Source organism: Thalassophryne amazonica, chromosome 22 (assembly GCF_902500255.1).
Source record: "Thalassophryne amazonica chromosome 22, fThaAma1.1, whole genome shotgun sequence".
Classification (NCBI taxonomy): Eukaryota; Metazoa; Chordata; class Actinopteri; order Batrachoidiformes; family Batrachoididae; genus Thalassophryne; species Thalassophryne amazonica.
Genome location: NC_047124.1, coordinates 7,976,708 through 7,994,630, shown reverse-complemented (window position 1 = coordinate 7,994,630; position 17,923 = coordinate 7,976,708). Strand labels below are relative to the sequence as shown.

Here is a 17,923-nt window from a genome sequence, read left to right as displayed (position 1 = left end):
TTGGTTTTGTTAGCCTTTACAGTTTTTGAATCTTTGTGAGTTATTAGTAGAGAGGCAAAACAACAACAAAAACCTTAGCCATACATGTTGTTGTGGCTTTATGTACACGTGACCTGTGGAGTTCATCGTGATTCGATGAAACACGTTGCTAAAGGTGAAATGCATTTTGGGAAATGTAGTTTGTTTCGCTCTTTAGCGCCGTTTACTCTCAGTTGCTGGTCGGCTGAGTGAAAAACTACAAGAGACGAACATCAGAGTTGTTTGAGTTTTTAGAAACGGTTCTCAACATCTGCCAGCTGCCTCATATCTATTCATATATTAACTAGCGAGCGAGCTAAGTAACTGCGTAGCTGTCTCCCTATAGCTAGCAAGCTAACTGCGTAGCTGTCTCCATATCTAGCTAGCTCGCTCTATAGTTACCTAATGTGTGTAAGTAAATATTAATTATATTTTTTGTCCATGTGATTTTTAAAACTGTAACAATGTAGACTGAAATATATACATTCTTTGCTGCATCCTCTATCCTATCCTCATTCATGGAAACATTTTCATGTCATCTGACTGATTTGTATTTATTTTTCTTAGCTAATGCTGATGATATGAAGCCGCGGGGTGCTTGTGGACAGACTGCAGTAATAAACATATCCTGCCTGTTCAGTAAGTGACAAACCAAATGCCAATTGAACCATAGCTGTTCCTATTTTTCAGTCATCCTTGCAGCATCCATGAACCATCCATCAGGTGGCAGACATGTCTATGGGATAATGACCTTGGGAAAAGAAGTTGCCTTTTCAAATGATCTGGTGCACCAAAGTTCACCACAAAGTAATCTGTTCATCCTGATGATGTGTACTTTTAGCTTTGTGATTTACGCGATGTTGGTGTTTATTGTTTTTGAGTTATTGCTAACAAAAAGCTGGTTGTGGTGCAACGAACCCGTCCGCTTGGCTACATTTTCTTTCTATGATGTTGCCATTATAGGGATTTTTTTTTCCTGTTGCTATTGACTACAGTACTATATGCAAACTGGCAACTGCTCAGTTTTGGGTAGTTAAGGGTTAAAAGTCTCCGTTTCACAGACTCCGCCTTCTTTGGGTGACTCAGCACTCCAGGAAACAGGAACTGCAAATAGAAGAATCATCTTGGCTGTTGAATGTTGGGTAAGTTTGACTTGGAACACATTAATTTTATGACTGCTTTTTATTTGCAGGCTGTTTTTGGTCTTTCTTGGGTTTGTTAAATGGACTGTTGTAGGTGGTGGTGGTTGTTGGCTTTTGTGTCTTTGCACCTTTGACCCACTTTCACTTTGTGCAAACAGAAAGTGAGCAGAATGGCCGGCAGGCTGTCGCTCCCTGAGCTGGATCTCTCCTGTTCCATATGCTGCGACATCTTCAGAGACCCTGTGGTCCTGAAGTGCAGCCACAGCTTCTGTGCTGGCTGCCTGCAGCGCTACTGGGCTCAGCGCGGACGCAACCGCGACTGCCCGCTGTGCCGGAGCCGCTGTGTGGACGAGCCCGTCACCAGCCTCTCCTTGAGGAACCTGTGCCAGTTTTACCTGGAGGAGGGGGGCGAGGACCTGGGGGCCACCGGGGGAGAGGGAGAAGAGCTGCGCTGTGAGCCGGGGGAGGCCTGCTCCCTTCACGAGGAGAGGCTGAAGCTGTTCTGCCAGGTGGACCAGGAGCCCATCTGTGTGGTTTGTCACACCTCCAGGAAGCACAAAGGCCACAGCTGCTGCCCCGTCAGCGAGGCCGCCGCAGGACTGAAGGTAAATATCTGCACTTTACAGAAAGATCAGGTTGCACAAACATATAATAAACACGCCTCGGAAGGTGCTCAGAGGGAGTATATGTTCCAGAACCATTCTGTATCAGAATTCTGCTCCTGCACAGATCTCCCTGAAGTGGGAATAACGGCGTTGCGCCAACATTGATGCATTTCACACCAGTTAAACTCTGAAATAGATCTTAATTGTAACCCTAAATTATTTAAAGCTACAGTGTGTAGGATTTAAGGCCATCTGGTGGTGAAGTTGCAGTTTGCGGTTTTTTTTTTTGCCTCTTTCATTCTCTGTGTCCTATTCTTATGATAATCAGTATGTGTGATCTTCTAGTTCACAAAAATGAGGGCTTTCAAATTTGTTAGCCTGTGCTAGCAACCAGTAGACAAAAAAAAAAAAAAAGCACCCAGTAGACGGTGTATCGATGAGCAACTGCTCAGTCCTCATCTTTATTTCTTCAGTTTTCTGGCTGTGCTGTTACATGCACATGAGTAAATGTGTCCCTTTTGGGCTACTGTACCAAAATGGCGGCCTCCATGATGAGGCCCGCTCCCATATGGATATGACAGGCTAATGAAAACGCACCGATTCACTGATGGTGATTATATGCTAACGAACAGATGCTTATGAATGCTATATTACCTTCATGCTAATAAACACCGCTAAATCCAACACACTGTAGCTTTAAAATAATTTGTGACATTGCTTGGCAACGCCTTGCAGAATTAAGTATTTGGACAGCGATTTATTTATTTATTTTGGTGTCTTTGTGCATCACCACAATGAAGGTAAAACAAAATGTGCTCATAGAGTTGACATTAAATTTGAATTCAAGGGGTTAACCAAAATTATTCATTGAACCATTTTGGAATTTGGGCCATTTTTATAGACTGTCCCTCCATTTTCAGACATTATAAGTCATTAGATTAACTAGGATAAATCTTAACTCATCACTTTTACAGCCAGTTTACTTTAGACAAATCAGGCAAATCACTGATTATGTCTCATTTTGATCATTTATTAAGAAGTACTTAGAGTGTCGTACTGCATGGTAAAGCTGTCTGGAGGAGGAAGGTCTCAAAAACGTAGTAACTGTGCAAGAAGGAGAGTAGTGAGGGAAACCACCAAGACACCCAGACAACGTGGATGGAATTATAGGCTTCTGTCATCATGCAATTTTTATTTGTTGCATCATGAGCTGCACATGTTTATGAAGGGGAACAGAGGAGTATTTTCTGAAAAAGAAGATATGAAATTTCAGCTCCCATCTGCTAGAAGGCACATGGGAGACTCCAGCTTTACATTTGGTCTGTTTTTTTTTTTCTTTATTTCAATGACAGTCCTTCACTGTTCCACTCCACCAAGAAGCTGGGACAGTCTTGATCAGGATGCAGTTTGAAGACTTATTACCTCCTGCAACAAAGTTTTGCCCTGTTTGTTTTTCTCTTTGTTTTTGAACAGCCTGGAGTCCACAGTGTTTCTTATATCATTATGAAATTTTTACTGAAGATTCATATCCTCATAGGCAAGAACTGATTCAGTTTTCTAGGTCATAGGTCAAAGTCAGGAAAAATCTTGGAAAATTGAGAAAATCCTTATCTTTTAACATTGAATGAATTTTCAGAAATTCATAACTGTCAGAAATTTCTTTCATATTTGACAGTTTTATGTGGGATGGCATCCTTTATCGACTGGCAAAGTTTGATCTGATCTAGATTGGGGATTTTGTGGACGTTTGAATTTAATATTGACAAGCCCATTTGATGTACATTTTGCATCATATCTCAATCAAAAGTGCCTCAATCACTCTCATTTGTGACAGTGAGGTACAGACTGGCACTCTGAATGAATAGACCAAGTGTAATCCTTAGCTGACCTTTAACTATTAGAGAAAAAATTACTCATAACCATCCCAAAGACGTATCATTATCTTTGGCTGCTTTCAGTGATGCCGGTATTTGGTTAGACTCTTTCTCTCAGATTGTTCTGTCTGAGTTATTTTCATTAGTTACTTCATCCAAACCATCAACATGTTTATTAGACCCCATTCCTACCAGGCTGCTCAAGGAAGCCCTACCATTATTTAATGCTTCGATCTTAAATATGATCAATCTATCTTTGTTAGTTGGCTATGTACCACAGGCTTTTAAGGTGGCAGTAATTAAACCATTACTTAAAAAGCCATCACTTGACCCAGCTATCTTAGCTAATTATAGGCCAATCTCCAACCTTCCTTTTCTCTCAAAAATTCTTGAAAGGGTAGTTGTAAAACAGCTAACTGATCATCTGCAGAGGAATGGTCTATTTGAAGAGTTTCAGTCAGGTTTTAGAATTCATCATAGTACAGAAACAGCATTAGTGAAGGTTACAAATGATCTTCTTATGGCCTCGGACAGTGGACTCATCTCTGTGCTTGTTCTGTTGGACCTCAGTGCTGCTTTTGATACTGTTGACCATAAAATTTTATTACAGAGATTAGAGCATGCCATAGGTATTAAAGGCACTGCGCTGTGGTGGTTTGAATCATATTTGTCTAATAGATTACAATTTGTTCATGTAAATGGGGAATCTTCTTCACAGACTAAAGTTAATTATGGAGTTCCACAAGGTTCTGTGCTAGGACCAATTTTATTCACTTTATACATGCTTCCCTTAGGCAGTATTATTAGACGGTATCGCTTAAATTTTCATTGTTACGCAGATGATACCCAGCTTTATCTATCCATGAAGCCAGAGGACACACACCAATTAGCTAAACTGCAGGATTGTCTTACAGACATAAAGACATGGATGACCTCTAATTTCCTGCTTTTAAACTCAGATAAAACTGAAGTTATTGTACTTGGCCCCACAAATCTTAGAAACATGGTGTCTAACCAGATCCTTACTCTGGATGGCATTACCCTGACCTCTAGTAATACTGTGAGAAATCTTGGAGTCATTTTTGATCAGGATATGTCATTCAAAGCGCATATTAAACAAATATGTAGGACTGCTTTTTTGCATTTACGCAATATCTCTAAAATCAGAAAGGTCTTGTCTCAGAGTGATGCTGAAAAACTAATTCATGCATTTATTTCCTCTAGGCTGGACTATTGTAATTCATTATTATCAGGTTGTCCTAAAAGTTCCCTAAAAAGCCTTCAGTTAATTCAAAATGCTGCAGCTAGAGTACTGACGGGGACTAGAAGGAGAGAGCATATCTCACCCATATTGGCCTCTCTTCATTGGCTTCCTGTTAATTCTAGAATAGAATTTAAAATTCTTCTTCTTACTTATAAGGTTTTGAATAATCAGGTCCCATCTTATCTTAGGGACCTCGTAGTACCATATCACCCCAATAGAGCGCTTCGCTCTCAGACTGCAGGCTTACTTGTAGTTCCTAGGGTTTGTAAGAGTAGAATGGGAGGCAGAGCCTTCAGCTTTCAGGCTCCTCTCCTGTGGAACCAGCTCCCAATTCAGATCAGGGAGACAGACACCCTCTCTACTTTTAAGATTAGGCTTAAAACTTTCCTTTTTGCTAAAGCTTATAGTTAGGGCTGGATCAGGTGACCCTGAACCATCCCTTAGTTATGCTGCTATAGACGTAGACTGCTGGGGGGTACCCATGATGCACTGTTTCTTTCTCTTTTTGCTCTGTATGCACCACTCTGCATTTAATCATTAGTGATCGATCTCTGCTCCCCTCCACAGCATGTCTTTTTCCTGGTTCTCTCCCTCAGCCCCAACCAGTCCCAGCAGAAGACTGCCCCTCCCTGAGCCTGGTTCTGCTGGAGGTTTCTTCCTGTTAAAAGGGAGTTTTTCCTTCCCACTGTAGCCAAGTGCTTGCTCACAGGGGGTCGTTTTGACCGTTGGGGTTTTACATAATTATTGTATGGCCTTGCCTTACAATATAAAGCGCCTTGGGGCAACTGTTTGTTGTGATTTGGCGCTATATAAAAAAAATTGATTGATTGATTGATTGACCCGTACTGCGGATTTAGCGGATATTTGATTTTGACATTGAAAAGCCCTTTTGATCTATATTTCATATTATGTTTTAGCTTAGGAAAAGCCACTTCTAACAGGACTTTGACCTTAAAAATTTTTTCCAAATTAAAAATTTGGAGAATCGGAGACTAGTATTGGCAGAGGTTTGCGCTGTACAAGATTTAACATTTTCTCACAATCAGCTGGATCGGGTTTGGATCTCAATTGTGCTTCTACTTCTCCAGGAGTAACAAGTAACACAGACTGATCCAAGATTAACCATGATGCAACTGGTGTCATTGTTTTCCTCAACGTTTTAGCTCCTATTTTAGGGGATGAGACTAATCTTGGAATTATAAAGAGGAGGGGCAAACTGCCTGTCAGTCACGATTTGTCTGAAACGTGATTCGTTTGGCCTCATTTGTGTTGAGTCATCGCAATGCTTTTAGATGTGGAGCTGATCGGGGGTCAGATTTTTGGCTGATCAGGGTTTTTGTTTTTTGTTTTTTTCCAGGAGAAGATGAGGTCTGCCCTCAGCTCTTTGCAGGAGAAGAAGGAATCTTTTGACAAAATGAAGAAAAACTACGAGAATGCTGCCGCAGAAATTCAGGTGGAATGCAGTTTGCGCTGAACTTTCAATATTCCCACTTTGATCATTTTCAAGTGGTACTCACGTCGGGGTGATTCCAGGCGCAGGCACGACTGGTGGAAAGGAGAACCCGCGAGGAGTTTGAAAGACTCCACAGCTTCCTTCAGGCAGAGGAAGCGGCCAGAATGGAGGCGCTGAGGGAGGAGGAGGAGCAGAAGAGCCGAGCGATGATGCAGAAGATCGAAGAGATAAACAGAAATATCGCCCGTGTGTCTGAATCCATCAGAACCGCGGAGGAGGAGATGAATTCCGATGACATTTTCCTGCTGCACGTATGTCTGTAAACCTCTAACATTCCGAAAATCGTGAGCTTGTTTCCAAATGTGCTCCTGACTGGCTTTTTTCCTCCCTTTGCAGAAATGCAAGCATGTCCTCTCGAGGTAAAAACAAGTATTTATTCTTTTTTAACTTTGATTTTGCTTTTCATTAACCTTGAAAAAGCACAAAAAATGTCTGCTTTTTTTTCCCTTCTTCTTCTTTAGCATCAGCTGTCCAGTCGAGGATCCAGTTATGGATCCAGGAGCGCTTGTTGATGTGGCCAAACACCTCGGATCTCTCAGCTTCCACGTTTGGGAGAAGATGCATGACATTGTCAAATACAGTGAGTCTATATATATATATATATATATATATATATATATATATATATATATATATATATAACCCCTGGCAATAATTATGGAATCACCGGCCTCAGAGGATGTTCATTCAGTTGTTTAATTTTGTAGAAAAAAAAGCAGATGACAGACATGACACAAAACTAAAGTCATTTCAAATGGCAACTTTCTGGCTTTAAGAAACACTATAAGAAATCAGGAAAAAAATTTGTGGCAGTCAGTAACAGTTACTTTTTAGACCAAGCAGAGGGAAAAAAATATGGACTCACTCAATTCTGAGGAATAAATTATGGAATCACCCTGTAAATTTTCATCCCCAAAACTAACACCTGCATCAAATCAGATCTGCTCGTTAGTCTGCATCTAAAAAGGAGTGATCACACCTTGGAGAGCTGTTGCACCAAGTGGACTGACATGAATCATGGCTCCAACATGAGAGATGTCAATTGAAACAAAGGAGAGGATTATCAAACACTTAAAAGATTGTAAATCATCACGCAATGTTGCAAAAGATGTTGGTCATTCACAGTCAGTTGTGTCTACACTCTGGTCCAAATACAAACAACATGGGAAGGTTGTTAAAGGCAAGCATACCGGTAGAACAAGGAAGACATCAAAGCGTCAAGACAGAAAACCTAAAGCAATATGTCTCAAAAATCAAAAAATGCACAACAAAACAAATGAGGAACGAATGGGAGGAAACTGGAGTCAACGTCTGTGACAGAACTGTAAGAAACCGCCTAAAGGAAATGGGATTTACATACAGAAAAGCTAAACGAAAGCCATCATTAACACCTAAACAGAAAAAAACAAGGTTACAATGGGCTAAGGAAAAGCAATCGTGGACTGTGGATGACTGGATGAAAGTCATATTCAGTGATAAATCTCGAATCTGCATTGGGCAAGGTGATGATGCTGGAACTTTTGTTTGGTGGCGTTCCAATGAGATTTATAAAGATGACTGCCTGAAGAGAACATGTAAATTTCCACAGTCATTGATGATATGGGGCTGCATGTCAGGTAAAGGCACTGGGGAGATGGCTGTCATTACATCATCAATAAATGCACAAGTTTACGTTGATATTTTGGACACTTTTCTTATCCCATCAATTGAAAGGATGTTTGGGGATGATGAAATCATTTTTCAAGATGATAATGCATCTTGCCATAGAGCAAAAACTGTGAAAACATTCCTTGCAAAAAGACACATAGGGTCAATGTCATGGCCTGCAAATAGTCCGGATCTTAATCCAATTGAAAATCTTTGGTGGAAGTTGAAGAAAATGGTCCATGACAAGGCTCCAACCTGCAAAGCTGATCTGGCAACAGCAATCAGAGAAAGTTGGAGCCAGATTGATGAAGAGTACTGTTTGTCACTCATTAAGTCCATGCCTCAGAGACTGCAAGCTGTTATAAAAGCCAGAGGTGGTGCAACAAAATACTAGTGATGTGTTGGAGCGTTCTTTTGTTTTTCATGATTCCATAATTTTTTCCTCAGAATTGAGTGATTCCATTTTTTTTTTTTTTTTTTTCCCTCTGCTTGGTCTAAAAAAGTAACCGTTACTGACTGCCACAATTTTTTTTTTCCTGATTTCTTATAGTGTTTCTTAAAGCCAGAAAGTTGCCATTTGAAATGACTTTAGTTTTGTGTCATGTCTGTGATCTGCTTTTTTTCTACAAAATTAAACAACTGAATGAACATCCTCCGAGGCCGGTGATTCCATAATTTTTGCCAGGGGTTGTATATACGAGGTCTGTTAGAAAAGTATCCGACCTTATTATTTTTTTCAAAAACCATATGGATTTGAATCACGTGTGATTACATCAGACATGCTTGAACCCTCGTGGGCATGCGAGAGTTTTTTCACGCCTGTCGGTTACGTCATTCGCCTGTGGGCAGTCTTTGAGTGAGGAGTGGCCCACCCTCTTGTCGTTTTTTCATTGTTTAGGAATGGCTCAGAGACTGCTGCTTTGTTTGATAAAAAATTTTTCAAAAACTGTAAGGCACAACTGAGTGGACACCATTCGATAAATTCAGCTGGTTTTCGGTAAAAAATTTAACGGCTGATGAGAGATTTTGGTCTGGTAGTATCGCTTTAAGGACAGCCCACAGCGCCTGACAGCGATCTGTGCTTCGAGGCGGCAGCGTCTCACCGTTTCAAGTTGAAAACTTCCACATTTCAGGCTCTGTTGATCCAGGAAGTCGTCAGAGAACAGAGAACTTTCACAAGAAGTCGGCATGAGGAGTTTATTCGGACATTCCATTTTTAACGGACATTTTGTAATGAAAGAACGTGCGGGCAGAGTCGCATGTCGGGCCGGACCCGACCACGGGGGGTCGCGACAGGAAAAACACCTTAACGGGCAAGTTGGAACATGCCCAAGCTGTTAAACAATTTCTCAGTTACTCACTTGTTGAAAGCCATCAAAAGCCGCCTGAATTTTACAAATGGTTTTCAACACGGAGGTGTTTTTCCTGTCGCGGCGCACACAGATTTGCCGAGTCGTCACGGAAACGACTCTGAATTTGCGCGCACGTCTTTCATTAAAAAATGTCCTTAAACAGTGGAATGTCCGCATAAAGTCCTCATGCCGGCCTCTTCTGAATCTTCTCTGTTCTCTCACGACGTCATGGGTGAATTAAGCCTTAAATTAGGATGTTTTCAGGTTGAAACAGGCCGACGACAGCGCCTGGAAGCGCTGTGCGACGTCCCGCTCCGTGGGAAGTCCTTACAGCGACAGAAACACCCCATAATCTCTCATCAGCCGTTAAACTTTTCACCGAAAACCAGCTAAATTTCTCGAATAGTGTCCACTCGGATATTCCTCACAGGTCCAGAAAAAATGTTGATAAAGCAACGTGCGCCGTCTCGAGCAGCGTGTGAAACAAAGGAATTCAGCCGAGAGGGCGGGACCACATCTCACTCAAGGCCTGCCCACAGGGAAATGACGTCACCGACACGCGTGAAAAAACCCACGCATGCGCACGAGGGTTCAAGCATGATTGGTGTAATCGCACGTCATTCAAATCCATATAGTTAAAAAAAAAAATAAAAGTGTCGGTTTCTTATCTAATAGACCTTGTATATATAGTTCAATTTAAAAACAGAAATGTGCTGTGTGATCTATTAGATGAGGTGTCAAACTAGTGGCCCATGGGCCTGAAGTAGCCCATGATGGGATTTCCCACATATTCAGAGAAAGCTCCGTTGCTTTTATAGCATTCACCAGGGAAAAGTTGTTAAATTTTAAACTCAAATATACGACTCTGATTGATACACAGACGCCCCGAATTGATCTAAATGTACTCTGAACCTGTTGATGAAAATCCGTTGCTACTTCTTTGTCTTCAATCACTCGTAAAACTTCAAAGGTTGGCAATAACTTTGAAATGTAAAAACAATATCTCAAAAATTTATATTTGTATTGTCATCTGTGTTGGTAGCATGGCCCAAGCAGAGGGTCACCCCTTTGAGTCTGGTCTGCTTGAGGTTTCTTCCTCAAATCTTCAGAGGGAGTTTTTCCTTACCACTGTCGCCTGTGTGCTTGCTCTGGGGGTTAAGGTTAGACCTTACTTGTGTGAAGCACCTTGAAGCAACTTTGTTGCGATTTGTTGCTATATAAATGAAATAAATTGAATTGAATGTCATGATTGGTGGTATGACAGGTAAATTATTTGTTAATTGTGTCATACCGGTTCAAAATGTGAAAATTATGCTATGCTAACTAGAGCTGGCTTCTTCAATGCTGCACTTCCCGCTATTGTATGAGTTGCTGCCCCCAGTGATGAACAGAAGGTGAGCGGAGGCAGCAGATTAGCGGGACAGATAGGTAAAACGATTGTACGTTTTCGGTAAAAGCACCAAATTTGGCACAGACATTGTTTGATTTTTTTTTTTTTTTTTTTTAAATGGCAACTACCAGAATATCAAAATCCAAGATGGCGGCCACACCAATCGCAAATATCTTCACACTGCTTTGTGTTTATTACTATAAATTACGTGTAATTTTTTTGTTTTCTTACACCCTGAATTTCAACCACATTTACATTGATGTAAAAGAAATTGGGGAACCACCACCGCACCCCGAGCCTGGTATAATATCTAATTTTGTTTTTTAATATACGTTTACCATAAAACACCAAATTCTAATGACATTTTACACAAATCTGCTCAGATAAGTGGCAAAACCTGAAGAACGTCTGTGTTTTTTGTGAGATACTTTATATATTTGAAGATAACCATTGCCACTACTCTGACATCACAGAAAATGAATGTCAAAATTAAACAGTTGTATCAGATTGCATTGAATCGTTCCTGTCCCTGAATCGTCTGGTAGCCCGTACGTACGCCACGTGACGTGTGCCGCGACTAAAACTATAGTTTTGTCAGTCGAGTTGAATTAAATTACATCAGAGAAAATTTGGGCAAATTCCTGCTTTTGAATGTGTTATTGTGTGTTTCCTTCAGCTCCGGTGACCCTGGACCCGAACACCGCCGCCCCGTGGCTCCGCCTGTCAGATGACCTCACCAGCGTCAGCGACAACGACGACAAACAGAAGCTGCCGGACGTTCCCGAGCGGTTTGACCCTGATACCGCCGTGCTGGGCCACCAGGGCTACACCTCAGGAAGACACGCCTGGGAGGTGGATGTCGGCGAGAACACGGCGTGGGTTGTCGGCGTGGCTAAAGAGTCGGTCCAGAGGAAAGAAAAGCTGCCGTCTGTGCTGAAGAATGGCTACCTGACTGTGTACTTTTACCACAAAATGTACTTTGCAGGTACTTCTCCTTTGACCAGGCTTAACTTGAAGAAGAACCTGCAGAGAGTCCGCGTGCAGCTGGACTGTGAAAAGGGCCGGGTGTGTTTCTGGGACGCGCAGGATAACGCCCACATCTACACCTACAAACACGCCATCGCTGAGAAAGTCTTTCCTTATTTTGGGTGGGTTGTAAACAAAGTCCTTTGAAGATCGAACCGCTGGAGGTTTCCGTCAGAGCTGTCGAGCATCAATGAGAATACATTCATGGTTTGTCCTGCTTCAGAGCTTTTTAATTTTCACATCTCTGCAACCTTTCTGCTCCTTCCTCAGTCAATAACACGGATATATGTTAAAAAAAAAAAAAAAAAATTATAACTGCACAGAATGAGTTGACTTTGTGGCTGAAGGCAAATTAAAGGATTTACGTTTGAATATTTGCAAGTCAAATGAAAACTGTAATTTGCAAACTGCATGCAAAATGTGCATTATTTACCAGTCAGTGATTCTTGTTGTATTATGTAAACACTAAATATACTTTATGTAAAAAAAAAAAAAAAAAAAACTACTGATGTTTTGTGAGTGCAAATAAATTATTTTCAAAGTTTGTGGGTTTTGCTTCTCTTAACCCGCTTACATTTTACAGTAATTAAATGTTGTGTTTGTGGCGTCTTGCACATTGCAAACCATGTGAAATGAAGCAAAAAAATAAATAATAGATTTTTACTACAATTTTGCAGCCTCACTGGGAAAAAAAATTGTAAATTACTGGAACATTGAAAAAAAATTAAGTTCAAAATATGTAAAATTCAAACATTTTATCAGCCAGATTGAACAAATTTGATGCATGCATGTGAATTATGAAATGCCTTTCTCAGCAGGGGTTCAGATCATTCATAATCATTTCATTTGTAATTACAAAGCTGACATTATGCACTATTCCATAACATTGTTTTCAGCTCTGATATTTTGTGATAAAATGCTAAAATAATACTCTCATGTTGCACATATAAAACAAACTAAATCTTTAAAAAATCTCAACAAGAATTCAGATTTTTACATTATTTAATTTTCATACATTTGTGTCAACTGCTTTTGACATTTAATTATTTTATTTACATAGTACTTCGTACAACAATTTTTCATCATTTTGATAAATTCGTGGAATAATTTTTGAGGGATGTTTTGCAAATATATCCTTTTACTTTGAAAGTTTGCAAGTCTAGGTTTTCGTTATAAATGTTTTACAAAGTACATATATGTCAGTTAAATAAATTAGGGATTACAAAATATATTTTTTTAAAAAAGAAGAATTTTATTTAAAAATATATCAAAGGGGACAATAATGAAAATTAAATTTATTGATTTAGTAGATTTTAATGCTGCGTCATATTTTATTTTTCTTTTTTCAGCATCTTTCCATTTTTTTTTTTTAAATCGTACCCAAGATTTTCCACACAATGGGATTACTTTGATTGTGACTACAGAATTTATTTTATCTGTGGAGGATTAAAAAAAAACAACTTTTATTTCCGTCAATTTTTCGAGCTTCCACGTTTGAAAGAAGATTGTAAAGCAACACTGACGGTGACGTGCAAATTAGCTTCATAATTAGCCTATAAAACTTCATTAGTACGAATTTATTGATTTTGGTGAACGTTAAATGTGAGAGTTTGGTTACCAGTTTAAAAGGTGCGTTTCTTTAAAAAGTTGCAACGTGGTGATTTACAGCTAAATCATTTTTCTTCTCGCATTTTAGCACCATGTTAGCTTTAATTTGAATCACAAAGATGTAATGAATCGTCCAACAGAGATATTTTGTATAAAATGTCATAAAGTTACAGAAAGTGCATGGGCGGCCTCAGGATTGTATTAATGGGGTGGCCCTGGACAGGTTGCATTATGGCTTAAATAGATAAATGAGTGAAAAGACTAAATCTTATCTCGAGATTTCATTATTTCGACTCGAAATTAGAACCATATACATTTAAAATGGGCAAAGTTCACGATGTCACCAAAGGTTTTTCTGAAAAGTAGCTTGAAGCTCAAATCGGCCGGTTCTCAATGTTGCTGTCTTGGCGATGCCTGACTTCGCCGTAATGCTGCGTTCTGTTTACCTCGGAAGTCATAAGTTGCAACTGGGAAGGGCGTCACTCCTGAGGTAAATGCATTTTCCACACAGCCAAGCCGGAAAATAGGCTGGATGCCTCCAAGGCATTCCGAGTTCAGGAGGCGTAATTGTGAAATTCCAGCCTCCAGGTACAAATGGAACGCACCGCAGCTCCCAGCCAACCCAAACAATGGCTGAGGTGGAGCATAGGATGTACTAGCCTGATCTGTGTAGGACAAATGAAGCCTGAACACACCCACTTATCTCACTTACCAAGCTAGCTAAGGCTAACAAGCTAGGTAACTATTAAAAATAAAAGCAGAGCGGTGCCTCTTAAGCACTGTGTCCGCCATATAGCCTCAGTAAATATGGTTCTATCATACAAATGAAATTATACCAAAATTTAACTCAACAAAAATACTGGAGCACAAACTTCTTAGATGGTCTGTTTGTTGCAAAACAAACCATATTTTCTTATATTTATTGTAAAATTCATAGAAAGGCCTACTAGTTGGTCACTGCTACCACCACCTTCGTCACTGCCTGAAGGGACGGTAGCGTCGCTCACATCAACTTGCCCAAAATTATGTGTACATTTATGGCTTTAACTAAATATGAACAATTCACCTGTTGCACATTAATGGGGAAACTAGCTATAGAGACCATAAACACTTTTGTACCAGGATTATATTTCTGACAACCTACCTGGATGTGACTGTAACTGGATTAACTTTAACTTGACTTAAACCAGCAGAATCTCAGTGTCTTGGTGCCAGTACCACAATCATTAATTGGTAGATCTTCTTCACAGGTCCTCCAAGATGAGTGACACTTCTTCCAACAGACACCTTAAGAGAAAATCCCCAGATGCTCTACCTTCACAGCATCTACCCAAATCCTCCAAAGTGATCATGCTGAACCCGTCTGTTCTCCTCCTGGAAATCCCTGCTGACACCAACACCAGCCTCCCCGTGTGGGATGCCATTAGATCTGAGCAGGTTGACATTTCCTGGACTGTCAACCCCTACGAAATCAGCGTTCATTTTACCCCCGTTCCTTCTAAGCAAGCTGGGACCAGTCTTCAAAGTACTTCTATTAATTCACAAATTCCTGGATCTTCTTCCAGCATCCCACAGCCTCACATGATCATCCAGTCAATTGCCAACACCTCTCTCTTGATGTTCACCATGTCCCAAAATGGCAATAAGCCACTTCCGAGCATCTCAGGCGAGCCGCAAGTGATGGCTCAATCCCAAACTCCAACCACCTCATTCATCGTCTCTCTGCCTTTCATCATCAGTCAGTCCCAGGTTCCAGCCCAGCCAAAGACAGACATTTTACCCATTACTCAGGCACCAACATCGGGCCCAACAAAGCTGCAGGATCCCCGCAGTGCCCATCAGTACCACACAAGGGCCAGCTCTCATGTCAGCATCTGCAACAATTTCCTCTTGAATATGTGTCGCGCGGGGAAAAGGTGCAAGATGCACCACACTCCGTTCCCTTTTCACTGGCAGTTTCGGAGTGTGTCTGACTTCAAGTGGGTTGACATCCCTCATCAGTCACAGATTCTGCTGGAAAAGGTCTACTGTAATGTCTACCAAGAGGACGTGAATATCAAGTATGGGTGAGTAAGAGGTAAAATTATGACCCCTTTCTTAATCAAGGTGGTAATCAGTCATCTCTGTTTTTGTTTATCTTGTCTTCCATCTCTAATTCCTGTGGCGTTATCATTGCAATGTCCTCTGTGCTCTTTAGGGCTGCCCGCTACTATATGGACTTCGACACAATGGAGCTTCATGCCGTTTCGACATATAATGGCATTCGACGGTTGGCGACCACTGGTGATCCTCTGAAGAGCCCTCACTTCGCCACCATTTTAAAAGTGTACTGGTGGAACAACTTCTGCTGGGAAGAGTATCATGAGGTTGTCATTCCCATTTTCTGTCCACCTTTCACAGTCGTTTCTTTTTCTAGTTTATCTTTTCCGAAGTTCAGCATTTCTTCTGCATTGCTCTTTACCCGCTGATTAATCTGTGTTTTCATAGGAAGTGCAGAAGTTGCTTCGAGAGAAGATTGGGAAGGAGAGTGAGTGCAGCCTCTATATTGGCAAACAAGAGTACAAAGTTGACTTCATGACTATGACCCAGACCAATGTGTCCAGTGGGTACACTAGGGCCATTCGCTGGAGACCCTTGTTCCGCTCCCTTGACTCCATGGAGCCTCACCTGAAGTTTGTATCCCTCACCGTCTTTTAACTGCTGAAACTTTTGTTTTGTGTGTTCCACTTCTCCTTAAGAGGGTTGGGCCTTTTTGCTATTACTGTCTCCGTGCCCACGGGTACTATTACTGGGTTTTGATAAAATGTTAAGATGGCTCTTGGATGAAGGCTTAGTTAAATATAAAGTTCATACATCGTGTATACATTCTTCATTTTGCCTCTTTTAACTGCCCACATGCAGAACTGGAGTCCAGATTGAATCTACCCAACCTATCGGTGAGCCTCCAGCGTCCAACTTCAGCATCGACCCTTTCGAGGAGTTCAGTTCCTGGTACCCTCCAGTCTGGTTGATGCCCTCAGAGGAAGACTACAGCCTGGTGGAAGTTCCGGCGGGCACGCGGGTCTATTGTAGTGTCCGTGATCTCTTCCATGCAACCTTGTGTGAGAGCATCACGGACATCATAAGCATCCACCAGGTCCAAAACCTGCTGCATTGGGACAAGTATCAAAGGTTCAGTCCTGTTTGTGCTATCTACACCTGTTTTTAACTTACTGAATAGGGTAAATACAACCTTAAAGATACAGTGTGTAAGATATATATATTATATTAGCTTTAATGGTCCAGCGGTCTTCAGTGCACCCCTGCAGCTCCTCCTTTAAGACCATGTCGTGGCATGAGATATGTTCTACTCTAACTAGTAACTCCCCAAAGCTTGGAAATGATGAAGGGAACTTGCATTATCTTAGCGATTACTGACAAGCCTAATAAGGACCTTGTGGATCCTGAAGTAAGATGATCCTGAACAGGGTGATTACTGTATACCCCCCTAAATTTGCTTGTTGGGGGGGATATAAAAACAAAAAGCCACTTGGGGAAATGTCAGCTTTTGAAATGCACTTTGAAACTAAAGTGTAGCTCATCCAGTTGAAGTAACCACATAGCTGACGCTAGTGACGTCTAGCAAAGTAGAGTAGCGCCACCCATAGTTCTGGGGTGGTAATAATGGTCATCATCTATGCAAACTTGTGAGTTAGTCTAATGTATTAGCCTCATGTGTAATATAAATTTTACTGCAACTTCCTCAACTCATGAAGATACAGACACTTATATCTACGTTGTCAATGCAGGTACAAGACCTACATGGAGAAACAGCACACCCAGTCTACGGAGCCACTGGAGCGACACCTATTCCACGGGACAACAATGGAGGCTGCAGAAGACATCTGCCACAACAACTTTGACCCTCGCATGGCCGGCGCCAATGGCTCGGCCTATGGTTACGGCTCCTACTTCTCCACGACCGCCTACATCTCCAACCGGTACTCAACCAAGAGGGGATGCGGCACTTCTTGCATGTTTTTGGCTAAAGTTCTGGTCGGGAAGGTGTGTCTGGGACAGGACAAGTACCACCGTCCCCCACCGCTCGCCGGTAACGCACAGCAGTACCGTCTCTACGACAGCTGTGTCAATAACTTGTGCAATCCCGCCATTTTTGTAGTTTTTCAGAGCTGTCAGTGCTACCCATACTACCTGATCAGGTACAAAGGCGTGCCCAACCAAATTACTATTTAGGAAGAGGCTCGGAAAAGATGATGGTCGTGGGTGGGATTAGTTGGCAGTTAAAAGTTTTCAAGGTGTTGAGTTGGTTGAACAATTACGGCGTAGTCAGTTGCAGAAAAATTATACATTCAACTTCTTACATAAAGTATAAATTATGTGCGTTCAAGTTCTAGTTGACCAAGAAGATGCAAAGATAATGAAGGTGAAAATTTAAATGTTAAACACATTTAAAACGCATGAAGGAAAGCTGCGGTTTTTTTTTT

General features: G+C 41.2%; 2 protein-coding genes across 2 annotated transcripts; both read left to right on the top strand.

The window, feature by feature from the left end:
* Positions 1-595: 595 nt before the first annotated feature.
* On the top strand, positions 596-12,313 carry LOC117504219 (tripartite motif-containing protein 35-like). Its single transcript, XM_034163617.1, is given in 9 exon segments — positions 596-657; positions 1,080-1,160; positions 1,319-1,765; positions 6,261-6,356; positions 6,437-6,667; positions 6,753-6,775; positions 6,878-6,996; positions 11,482-11,951; positions 11,954-12,313. Coding segments are annotated over 7 exon segments (1,446 nt in total). The 5' UTR covers positions 596-657; positions 1,080-1,160; positions 1,319-1,330; the 3' UTR covers positions 12,026-12,313.
* Positions 12,314-14,699: 2,386 nt separating this feature from the next.
* LOC117504126 (protein mono-ADP-ribosyltransferase TIPARP-like) lies at positions 14,700-17,867 on the top strand. Its single transcript, XM_034163512.1, has 5 exons — positions 14,700-15,505; positions 15,637-15,805; positions 15,927-16,111; positions 16,341-16,610; positions 17,228-17,867. The coding sequence occupies exons 1-5, from the start codon at positions 14,700-14,702 to the stop codon at positions 17,670-17,672; spliced, it is 1,875 nt and encodes a 624-aa protein (XP_034019403.1). The 3' UTR covers positions 17,673-17,867.
* Positions 17,868-17,923: the final 56 nt, after the last annotated feature.